This window comes from Lissotriton helveticus, chromosome 5_1 (assembly GCF_964261635.1).
Source record: "Lissotriton helveticus chromosome 5_1, aLisHel1.1, whole genome shotgun sequence".
Classification (NCBI taxonomy): Eukaryota; Metazoa; Chordata; class Amphibia; order Caudata; family Salamandridae; genus Lissotriton; species Lissotriton helveticus.
Window position 1 is genome coordinate 1,190,034,177 of NC_136065.1, and position 12,427 is coordinate 1,190,046,603.

The window sequence follows — 12,427 nt, forward strand, 5'->3', positions numbered from 1 at the left end:
AAGTAGCACATTAAAGTAATTAATAGACTGTGATCAAATGAAAAGATACTGTAGGAAAATTGATTACTAATTGGGGTGGACAAGAGACCAACTGAAAGGATAAAGTCACAAACCTGCTAGAAGTCACACAAATGAAATAAAACTGCGCTCAATCCTTGGTAACGTGACACCAAAAAATCTTGCTCGAATCAAATGCAATTTGTAAAGTATCTGAAAACAATTCACACAAAATACATTAAAATTCTACAACCACATTTAAAATAAAAAGTGAGTAAAATAAGATCAAAACCATTAAAAACCAGCAATGTGATGAACCATAGATATGATTTTTAAAGACTTTTAAAGCACAAAGTGCCACTGATAGTCTATGGAAGCAGTAGACTAGGACCCAGGTGCAAGTTAAGGCTAATTGCTATGGATCCTTGGTCAGATACAACAAGTGAATTGGTCCCACTGAAAGTCTAAAAGTTCAAAAATCCAAAAATGGACTTTGCCATTTTTTCGAAGAAAAAGTTGCCTAGTTATCTCCCTGTGGAAGAAATCTGAAATTGTAGCCGCCGCTGTGAACTGGCCGGTCGGAACCCTGCCACATGTTGGTCTTGCGAAGGCTTTGGCGTTTGAAAGAGTTTTAATTCCCAGAACAGAAAGAGACATAGTCGTTTTTTCAGAGATTTCCGATGGCTGAATCTGAAATTCAGTCTGATGCCTTTGATCTGCTGGTCATATACTTTTCTCTGCAGGTCTTCTTGACTTTTATGCTTAAGTTTTCCAAAGTTTGCAAAGCAATCACAGGAGTACACTTCTAAGCCCCCGAGGACCTCAGGGTGGTGCACCTAGAGACTCTCAGGGTCTCAGGCAGACTGCAACAGCAAAGTCTGGTCCAAATTCCAGTTGCCTCTGGTCATCTGTAAGGAAAAAGGCCTCTTACAGCTTTGTGTGTCCTTTTAGCTACACATGTCAGCCAACTGAACCTTGGAGTCCACTTCTTAGTTCTGGGTACAAGGGAGAGCATGTCCAGTTCTTCAGAGCTACTCACAGGTTCAGTCCTCTTCTATTTTTCTGACGAAGGCTGGGTGAGTGTCTAGCTTTGTAGGGTTCACCAACTTGTGGGTGGGGAAGACTACAAGTGGGTTAAAATTCACAGGTCAAACTTTCCCATGCTTTTCCGTAGTTCCTGTTTGCCCTACTGAAAATTATCCTCAGTGCCCCTCACCCTCAAGATTTAGGATGGAGAAACCTTTCTCCCCTTGTATGCTCACCCATAGGTATGGCCAGGGTAATGAACAGTCTGACCCTCCTCTGTGGACTCTCAAAACAGGTTCTAAGGGTAGCATGCCTTTGACTGGATTTGGTGCAGGTCTGACTGGTGGGGACAAAAGCTGGGGGTTTTCAAGTGTCACCTATCAATTGCTGGCGACAGGGCAGACCCCTTTTATGTTAATTAAGTTCCTTGGCCCACCCTAACTGGTCTTCCTGCCAGGGTAGGAAAACACCATCCTACTCCTAAGCCATTGTCTCTGCTCTAAGAGCAGCTTTCACACCTGTTTTAAATCTAATTCTAAATAAGGACAGTTCCAGGAGAGCTAATATAAATTAGCATCCAGCAGATTCAGATAGAGTAAAGGTTGCATTTCCGATATATTTAGAACATTCTTACTTTACCTTTATATTGGATTTCTGAGTAATATACAATTAAATCTTTGAGTGGAGTCTGTAGCTGCACAGGTCAACATTTATAGATGAAAGATTATAATCTATATTTTGACTTTTCGAGTGTGCCAGCTACAGCCTGCCCGGTGACAATGTAATTTTAGAGCTAGTCACTAGGGAACATGTAATTTCTAATATCACACATTTTCTACTTCAGATTCGTGCAGCAGGTTTCAAGCTGATGCTATAAGGTTACACAGGGTAGGCCAAAACATCAATATAGACTGCCTGAGTCCTAGAAGCCTAGTCACTAGGGAAACATGCCATTTATAATATCACACATTTTCTACTCTTAAATAGTGTGCACCCCACCTTCTGACTGCAAGGTGCACTTAGGGTTGACTTATTTAATATTTAAAATCAAATGCACCTAACTGTTAAAAATGTGATTTTTAACAGATTTGTGCAGCAGGTTTCAAGCTGTTGCTATCAAGGTACACTGGGCAGGCCTAAAACATCAATATAGACTGCCAGATTAGTGGCTGACTGACTTGATACAGAAGGATTACCCAGTCTGGTAATCCATCATAAAGAAGACCTGATAAAAGATGCCCTTCTAAAGACGATAAGCTCTGCTGTATCACCATAGAGCTTAAGAGAGTGTTTTTTCACCCAGGAGGCCAATCCCAAAAGGCAATTCTTGAAACTTTTCACTGTGGCAATAGTTGTGTCAGCAAATAAGAAAACAGTCAGCGTATCATCAGCATAGTACATGACCCCGAAGGCAAAGCTGTGGAGGACATCAACCAGTAGAGTCATGTAGATGTGAATGTAAGGCTTAATGAAACGCCCTGTGGCTCTCCATAAACAAGAGGCTTTGAGTTTTAAACTGCTATGTTTTAAGCACTATGTTCATCCATTAAAAATACGAGTGCGGGGTTTTGCCAATATGAAGTCTGGACGGAATTTCCCCTCCTTCAGGTTTTCCCAAATAATTTTTTAAGGGGAAGTGATGGTTTTCGTGACCTTGGTTTGATGGCATAATAACTAATGGGGTCAGGGGTAACTAGTGCAAAGTAGTCTGTCTATAATGGCCTAAAAGTAGGCATAGGTAATATATAGCATTGCTTAATATAGCATGTATTAAAGATATACATAAACATACAGCTGCTTTGCTATAAAGGTACAAAAGGTAGCGGCATATGTACTAAAATATTATGGCAATATTAACGCATCACAATTACCATATAACTAAAGAGGGGAATAGAATTTTATGTTCTCTAATTACGTTCTTGTCAGAGCTGTTACAACAGTATTTATTGAAATAGGGTACTAAGCACAAAAAAATACCACCAGTGTAGGACATAGCATGGCAGTATGGCCACAACCCTTAGTAGCCAATGGGTAACCCCCTGGTTGTTAGTTGTTTGGGGGGAGTGGGTTGGGGGACGGGGGCTGCCCATCGGTTGGTTCAGAGTACAGCAGCCTAAGTAGTTGGTAGCACCAACTACTCCAGGAGCATATGTTAACATGATTTGTATCCTGGGAAAGTTAATGGTGTTACTATGGGTGTGATTTTGGGGCATCAGCTATGCATTCCTTGCTCAGTGTAGAAGGGCTTTGCCCTGTATTACCGATCCCACATTTATTAGAGGTTTATTCATCAATGAGGCAGAGTCTATTCCAGACCTGGTGAGGATTACTCGAGATTTATTTGTTAATGCAAATTGGTACTTCCCTTCCACCAGCCTAAACTATTTAACCTGTGATATATAAGACATATATTTCTATATACATGGTTGGAACCAGTTTAAACCCTAACCTCCTGGTGTCTGTCATTTTTAAACTCAATGCCATGTTATTTGTCACCAAGAGGGTTGAGGTGATTGTGTGGGAGTTAAGTGTGGTAGTGGGACGAACCCCAAAATGGCGGCATGGCCTGCCGTCCGTCTTGCACAAACTTGTCTAGCCAGAAGCATTGCAGGGGTATGGGTTTATGTGAGCTAGTACGGGGCATGCTAACTGTGGTGCACACACCAGATTGCTAGAAGCCACAGGTGCGTTGACTCAGGTTCTCAAAATTGGATACAAGAGGAGATTATGTCGGAATTCAGTATCAAAACCCAGGTATTCCACCTGGTTGAATTCTTGGATCTTAGTCAAATTCCTTCACTTCACCGCATATCATTTGATTTCAGTACAAGTAACCGAGTTCTGTGTCCAATTTGCAGATTATCCTCAAACGTAGCTTAATAAATCATTGATAATATTGACCATTTATTTACTCATCACACATAGAATTTTCAGTTGCCACATTGGAAGGGAGTGCATCTTATATCTTTCTGCGTTTACTTATAGTAATTATATTTGATAAATTTCAGTTAGTGCAATATTATAATGTACTTAATTGAAAGTACATTTTGATTTTGCATCATTTACGTTGCAATTCTTTGGCTCTTAGAGACGCGCGAGACTGCTGGTGCGATTCCGGCTTTCCTGTGTCTCCCTATGAATGTGGTGACGTGCCCATCTCTAGAACTGTAACATGTCTACCCGGAGTGTACTGTGTGCTGTCTTCCGCCACTTGCTAACTCTGAAATGCTTCTTGTCCTCAGGCCGTCGGACTGGGAGCCAGCTTCATCAAGTTGGGAGGTCTCTTCCGGGGAGAGAGAGTGACCAAGTACAACCGCTTGCTTGCCATAGAGGAAGAACTCGCCCAGAGCGGCGCCCTGGGTATGCACAGCTTCTTTTTTATCCTCTTTCAGTGGGCAGAGAATGGGTGCACAAAGAGGAGGAGGAGGTGATAGAAAGAGCTCCGCGGGAGGGCGGAAGAATCCAGCACCATGACAAACTGCAAGGAAGACACGACGTAGAATGCATTCTTGTCCTAATAGGTTATCTATTCTACCTGGAAGAATGGACGCCCCCTGCTTGGGAACGCGCGTGCACACTATCTGAATAAACACAGCTTTCTTTTCACACGTACGCATTAGGCTCCAGGACAGAATTAATTGGCAGGGATGGAATATGCACACCATTTGTTAATTGCTGAATAAAGGTTTCCAAGGATGCAGGGAGTACCGGGGGCTACCTGGGCCCCTCCTGTCGGATGCTCTAGGTAGCGGACGCGGTTGCCGTTTTCATTCCTACGCCATTCAGGAAGCAGCTGTTCTCTTGTGTGGAGCCGTGAATGGCGCCTGATCCTTGGAATCTTCCTCGGGTCCAAGCGGAGATCCAGGACCCAGACTCGGCATTTTGCCTTTTACGCGTGGGACAGTTTCACCGTGGAAGCAGCGCTCAGTATCCTAGACCTCAATCTTCCTCACATAGGGGCATATGTATCATTGAAATTCGCATTCGCAAAGGCCGAAATTCGCAGAATTTCGGCCTTTGCGAATTCACAATATGGTATGTATTAAACAAATGTGGTTCACAATAAGGAATCGCAGAATTTGCTATTCCTTATTTTGCGATAGCAATATTTTATTGTGATTCCTTAAATGCTAATTGTCCCTAAGGAATCGCAAATTACCACCAACTTCAAGTTGGTGGTAAGTTGCGAATTCCTTTTAAAAAGCATTTTATTTAAAAACAAAAGGTGCCATGTGACGATCATACATGCCCTTAGGGCATGTATGTGCGCCATATGCGCACACATGTCATTTTCAGGGGTGCAGCAGGGTGTCCTTTGGACACCCCTGCACCCTTGAAAATATTCTCAGACAGGGGATCTCCAACCTTTTCTGTAATGAGAGCTACTTCTGATCAGTGAAAATCGTCATGAGCTACATGCATTGTTACCAGACAACCCCTCACCCTGCTTCATTGACTTTAAACCTAGTGCCTATGTAGCCCAATGCTATGGTTTGAACAAAATACAGTGCCTAGGGGTATTATGATAGGGCTGCCATATGCGTCAGTGAGTGCATGGTCTGTGGATATATATATATATATATTCACTGAAAAAACCATAGGTTAGAGACCATATATAGTTAGCTGGACATTTTATTGGCATAAAACCAATGAAATTCCATATATAGTTAGTTGCACTAACTATATATCGCGCACCCGCAATCCACTGCTGATGATGTCACATATTACATCATTCATGACATGGTCAGTGACATCACTGATGACATCACTGATGACATCTCAAATGACATCACTGATGACATCACTGATGACATCTCAAATGACATCATCTAGTGTCTGTGTGTTTTTGTAAAGTTTAAATATGTTTTACATATTGAAGAATGAGTGGATGTATGGAAGACTGAGTGTGTGTGTGGCTGGCTGGGAGGTGTGTGACTCTGTGCATATCAATGTGTACTTGTATCAGTGATTGTATAAGAGAGTAAGTATGTGTTAGTATATGTGTGAAAAGTATGGTGTTCTGTGTTTAACTGTATAGATGAGGAAATCGAAGTGTGATTGATTCTTCACAGGACTGACTAGGTGTATGAGTGCATATGATAGTGTTGTAATAATGAGTGACTGTATGTATGAGTGATTGTATGGGTGAATGAGTGAATGTGTGTGTAGACGTAGGAATCAGTGAGTGCGTATGTAGTAACTGGTATTGGTGTGTCATGATGTCATCAGTGATGTCATTTGAGATGTCATCAGTGATGTCATCAGTGATGTCATTTGAGATGTCATCAGTGATGTCATCAGTGATGTCACTGACCATGTCATGAATGATGTAATATGTGACATCATCAGCAGTGGATTGCGGGTGCGCGATATATAGTTAGTGCAACTAACTATATATGGAATTTCATTGGTTTTATGTCAATAAAATGTCCAGCTAACTATATATGGTCTCTAACCTATGTTTTTTTCAGTGAATTTTCAAGGTTTTGTAAATGCAAATTCCTGACTATATATGGTCTATAACCTATGGTTTTTTCAGTGAATTTCATTGTTTTTTTAAAAGCTAATATCTATAGCTGTAAAATATATTCTTTATTACGTGACGTATCACGTAGCCACGTGAGACGCCTCATGACGCGTCGCATAACCGTGACGTATCGGCTCTGCAGCGCAAACAAAACCCGTAACGTAAGCGTGCCGGAGCACGCTTACAGATATATATATTTTTTTTAACCTTAATTAGACAAAATCCACATGTGCACATATCTTGAGGCCTTGCAAAGGCACATCAAACAAACAGTCCCTACAATTTTGCCAAGTTTGCTGGAAATCTATTCCCTTAATTTTTTTTTTACTGTTTCTCTTGGTTTTCCCCTTGTTACGCTTACCGGGACGCTACCCGGTACGTGAACCGGACGCTCCAAAAACACAAGATGGCGGACTCCCGTTACGCTGCCGGTTAGCTGCCCGGTTCGCGTACCGGGAAGCGTCTCTACCGCGAAAAATCGCGGGGGACTTAAATATCCCCCTCATCAATCCTAGGGGGTCAGGAGGGGTTTACCTTGCCCCCTTTCCTTCATTTCCCCCTTCTTTTTTCACCACATCTTGTCTCTCGAACCTACCGAGAGACAAGATGGCGGCCGCTCCGGACTGTTTACAATGTTGACAGCTACGCTGCCGGTTAGCTGCCCGGTTAGCTGCCCGGTGAGCTGCCCGGTTCGCGTACCGGGACGCGCCTCTACGGCGTAAAATCGCAAAAAATTTTTTTATTTTTTTTTGCCCCGCGGGGCACTTTAATATCCCCCTCATCAATCCTAGGGGGTCAGGAGTGGTCTAACTTGCCCCCTTTCCTTCATTTCCCCCTTTGTTTTTCACCACATCTTGTCTCTCGATCGTACCGAGAGACAAGATGGCGGCCGCTCCGGACTGTTTAGAATGTTGACAGACACCGGAGAGCCAATCAGCTTCGCTTCGCGAAGTTCCGTTACGCGTCAGGTACGCGAACCGGGGCGCTAACCGGAGCGCTGTCACAGATATATATATTTTTTTAAACGTTAATTTCTCAAAATCCACTGGAGCACATATATTGAGACATAGCAAAGGCACGTCGGGCAAACCATATCTACAATTTTGCCAAGTTTCATGTAAATCTATTCAGCCGTTCGAGCTAAAAGTGAGTCCAACCGCCCTATGGAAAAATGAATGGGAAAAACGCGTTTTGGGACCCCCCTTTTTTCTCGGCCCCCCCTTGACGAAACCCCCCCAAATTATTAGGGGCGCTCAGAAACAAAATGTGCCATTTTCCTGAAAATTTCAGCCAATTCCGTCCACAAACGCCAAAGTTATTAGACATAGAATTTTCAGAAATCCCATAGAGAAAAAATCCTAACTATATATACCCACTGGCTATCGCCAGTAGGTAATATACATATATAAACATATATAATCTGCATATCTATATAAATATAAATGCATGCATACATATACATATATGCATACATATGCATGTTATTTACATGAAAGTCTTAAAAACACTAATAAAAGCAAAGCTAAAAAGCCACCTCATTACAAACAGAATGGCTTTAACTTAAACGAGGGCGAGATCTATTGCATTTTCAATGCTTGTTTACTTTGGTTCTATCAAGAAGGCATTCAGATGTGTCACACATTTGCCATAAATTCTGAATGTTAGCACTCTAGTTGCTCATTAGATCACTGTAGTAAAGCTAGTGCTCACCAGGGAAGTCTGCTGCTAATCATGGTTGGCAGCCATTTTCCCGCATTTTTTATCCCGCAGACTTTCAGTCCGCATACCATTATCCCGCAAGGTCATTGACCTCGCATACCATTATCCCGCATTTTTTCAAAACGCATGTGCATTTATCGCGCATGCCTTTACAAAGAATTACGTTTTAAAGGCATGTATGGTAAATGCATTTGCGTTGTGAAAACCACGATGACGAGAGAGGTAAGTGGGTTTGTATTAATTTTTTCGTGGGTTAGTGATTGTGTAGTGTAGTGTAGTGTTGTGTAGTGTAGTGTTGTGTTAGTGTAGTGTAGAGTTGTGGTGGTTGTTTAGTGTAGGGTCATGCTGGGGGTACTGTTTTAGGGTTTAGGGTTGTGTTGTAGTGTTTGCGTAGTGTAGGGTCATGCTGGGGGTAGTGTTTTAGGGTTTAGGGTTGTGTTGTAGTGTTTGCGTAGTGTAGGGTCATGCTGGGGCTAGTGTTTTAGGGTTTAGGGTAGTGTTGTAGTGTTTGCGTAGTGTAGGGTCATGCTGGGCGTAGTGTTTTAGGGTTTAGGATAGTGTTGTAGTGTTTGCGTAGTGTAGGGTCATGCTGGGGGTAGTGTTTTAGGGTTTTGGGTAGTGTTGTAGTGTTTGCGTAGTGTAGGGTCATGCTGGGGTGTAGTATTTTAGGGTTTAGGGTAGTGTTGTAGTGTTTGCGTAGTGTAGGGTCATGCTGGGGGGTAGTGTTTTAGGGTTTTGGGTAGTGTTGTAGTATTTGCGTAGTGTAGGGTCATGCTGGGGGTAGTGTTTTAGGGTTTTGGGTAGTGTTGTAGTGTTTGCGTAGTGTAGGGTCATGCTGGGGTGTAGTGTTTTAGGGTTTTGGGTAGTGTTGTAGTGTTTGCGTAGTGTAGGGTCATGCTGGGGTGTAGTGTTTTAGGGTTTTGGGTAGTGTTGTAGTGTTTGCGTAGTGTAGGGTCATGCTGGGGGTAGTGTTTTAGGGTTTTGGGTAGTGTTGTAGTGTTTGCGTAGTGTAGGGTCATGCTGGGGGTAGTGTTTTAGGGTTTTGGGTAGTGTTGTAGTGTTTGCGTAGTGTAGGGTCATGCTGGGGGGTAGTGTTTTAGGGTTTTGGGTAGTGTTGTAGTGTTTGCGTAGTGTAGGGTCATGCTGGGGGTAGTGTTTTAGGGTTTTGGGTAGTGTTGTAGTGTTTGCGTAGTGTAGGGTCATGCTGGGGGTAGTGTTTTAGGGTTTAGGGTAGTGTTGTAGTGTTTGCGTAGTGTAGGGTCATGCTGGGGGTGGTGTTTTAGGGTTTAGGGTAGTGTTGTAGTGTTTGCGTAGTGTAGGGTCATGCTGGGGGTAGTGTTTTAGGGTTTAGGGTAGTGTTGTAGTGTTTGAGTAGTGTAGGGTCATGCTGGGGGTAGTGTTTTAGGGTTTAGGGTAGTGTTGTAGTGTTTGCGTAGTGTAGGGTCATGCTGGGGGTAGTGTTTTAGGGTTTAGGGTAGTGTTGTAGTGTTTGCGTAGTGCAGGGTCATGCTGGGGTGTAGTGTTTTAGGGTTTTGGGTAGTGTTGTAGTGTTTGCGTAGTGCAGGGTCATGCTGGGGGTAGTGTTTTAGGGTTTAGGGTAGTGTTGTAGTGTTGGCGTAGTGTAGGGTCATGCTGGGGTGTAGTGTTTTAGGGTTTGGGGTAGTGTTGTAGTGTTTGCGTAGTGTAGGGTCATGCTGGGGGTAGTGTTTTAGGGTTTAGGGTAGTGTTGTAGTGTTTGCGTAGTGTAGGGTCATGCTGGGGGTAGTGTTTTAGGGTTTAGGGTTGTGTTGTAGTGTTTGCGTAGTGTAGGGTCATGCTGGGGGTAGTGTTTTAGGGTTTAGGGTTGTGTTGTAGTGTTTGCATAGTGTAGGGTCATGCTGGGGGTAGTGTTTTAGGGTTTAGGGTTGTGTTGTAGTGTTTGTGTAGTGTAGGGTCATGCTGGGGGTAGTGGTTTAGGGTAGTGTTGTAGTGTTTGCGTAGTGTAGGGTCATGCTGGGGTGTAGTGTTTTAGGGTTTTGGGTAGTGTTGTAGTGTTTGCGTAGTGTAGGGTCATGCTGGGGGTAGTGTTTTAGGGTTTAGGGTAGTTTTGTAGTGTTTGTGTAGTGTAGGGTCATGCTGGGGGTAGTGTTTTAGGGTTTAGGGTAGTGTTGTACTGTTTGTGTAGTGTAGGGTCATTCTGGGGGTAGTGTTTTAGGGTTTAGGGTAGTTTAGTTGTTTAGTGTATGCTAAAGGCATATTCGTTCTAAAAGTTTTCGTTATTTTAATTTGCGGCCTAATAGTACATGCGGGATTTTTTTTGCGGACTGATGGTATGCGGGATTTCGTCATATATTCGCTAATCATACTTTCTATGGCAAAATGAACCCCCTCATTTTGTTCCTTTTTAAATTAAATGTTTTAAGAGTTACCACTTTATTCCAATCAAGATGGCTTCAGGTGTGCCATACCTTTGTAATAAGTAGGACTGTTAGCACTCTAGTTGTTCTTTAGAACACTCTGGGACATTCTGTCATTGGGCTATAGTTGGGCTACATCTGGCTGATATTTGGGCTACATTTGTTTTTTTTTGTCTCTGGTGGCCATCTTTGGGCTACATTGGGCTACATTGGGCTACATTGGGCTACATTGGGCTACATTTGGGCTCCAACATATATATAGCCCAATGTAGCCCAATATATATTTTTCAAAGTTAATTTTCGTAAAAACCACTGGAGCCTATATCTTGAGACATAGCAAAGGCACATCGGGCTACCAGTCCCTACAATTTTGCCAAGTTTGGTGTAAATCCATTCAGCCGTTCAGGCTAAAAGTGAGGCCAACCGCCCTATGGAAAATTGCATGGGAAAAACACGTTTTGGGACCCCCCTTTTTTCTCGGCCCCCCCTTGACGAAACCCCCCCAAATTTTCAGGGGCTGCTCAGAAACAAAATGTTCCATTTTCCTGAAAATGTCAGCCAATTCTGTCCTCAAACGCCAAAGTTATTCGCCATAGAATTTTCAAAAATCCCATAGGAAAAAAATCCTAACTATATATACCTACTGGCTATCGCCAGTAGGTAATATATATATATATATATATATGTTCACACCAATTCCCCTAAAGCTTCAGAGGCTTTAGGGCAATTGGTGTGAATATATATATATATATATATATATATATATATATATATATATATATATATATATATATATATATATATATATATATATATATATATATATATATATATATATATATATATATATATATATATATATATATATATATATATTCACTGAAAAAGCCATAGGTTATAGACCATATATAGTTAGGAATTAGCATTTACAAAACCTTGAAAATTCACTGAAAAAACCATAGGTTATAGACCATATATAGTTAGGAATTAGCATTTAAAAAACCTTATTTTACTCACACAAAACCATTGAAATTCCATATATAGTTAGTTGCACTAACTATATATCGCGCACCCGCAATCCACTGCTGATGATGTCACATATTACATCATTCATGACATGGTCAGTGACATCACTGATGACATCACTGATGACAACATCCAGTGATTATGTGTTTCTGTAAAGTTTAAATATGTTTTACATATTGAAGAATGAGTGGATGTATAAGTGTCTGAATGAAGGTTTTAGTAGGTGCGTGATTGACTGTATGAGTGAGTGATTAAATGCGTCTTACTGAATGCACGGGTTAGTGACTAAACTGTCTAAAAGTGTGCATCAGTATGTCTGTTGTTGTGCAAGCTGCTGCATGTGTTGATCAGTAGCTATATAAGTAGCTATATGGGTTATTGATTGGTTGCACAAGTATTTGTATGGGAGACTGAGTGTGTGTATGGCTGGCTGGGAGGTGTGTGACTCTGTGCAGATCAATGTGTACTTGTATCACTGATTCTATAAGAGAGTAACTATGTGTTAGTATATGTTTCAAAAATGTAAGGTGTTCTGTGTTTAACTGTATAGATGAGAAAATGGAAGTGTGATTGATTCTTTTCAGGACTGACTAGGTGTGTGAGTAACTCCATGGATGAGTGGCAGAGTGTGAGTGTCTGTATAGGTGTATGAGTGCATATGATAGTGTTGTAAAGATGAGTGATTGTATGTATGAATGATTGTATGAGTGAATGTGTGTGTAGACATAGGAATCAG

General features: G+C 41.9%; 1 protein-coding gene across 1 annotated transcript in view; it reads left to right on the forward strand.

Annotated features, from left to right (window-relative positions):
* The window catches only part of ENO4 (enolase 4), a 578,809-nt gene that overhangs the window by 440,416 nt on the left and 125,966 nt on the right, over positions 1–12,427 (forward strand). The window contains 1 exon segment of the mRNA XM_078643902.1: positions 4,266–4,383. Within this exon segment, the coding sequence (XP_078500028.1) occupies positions 4,266–4,383 (118 nt within the window).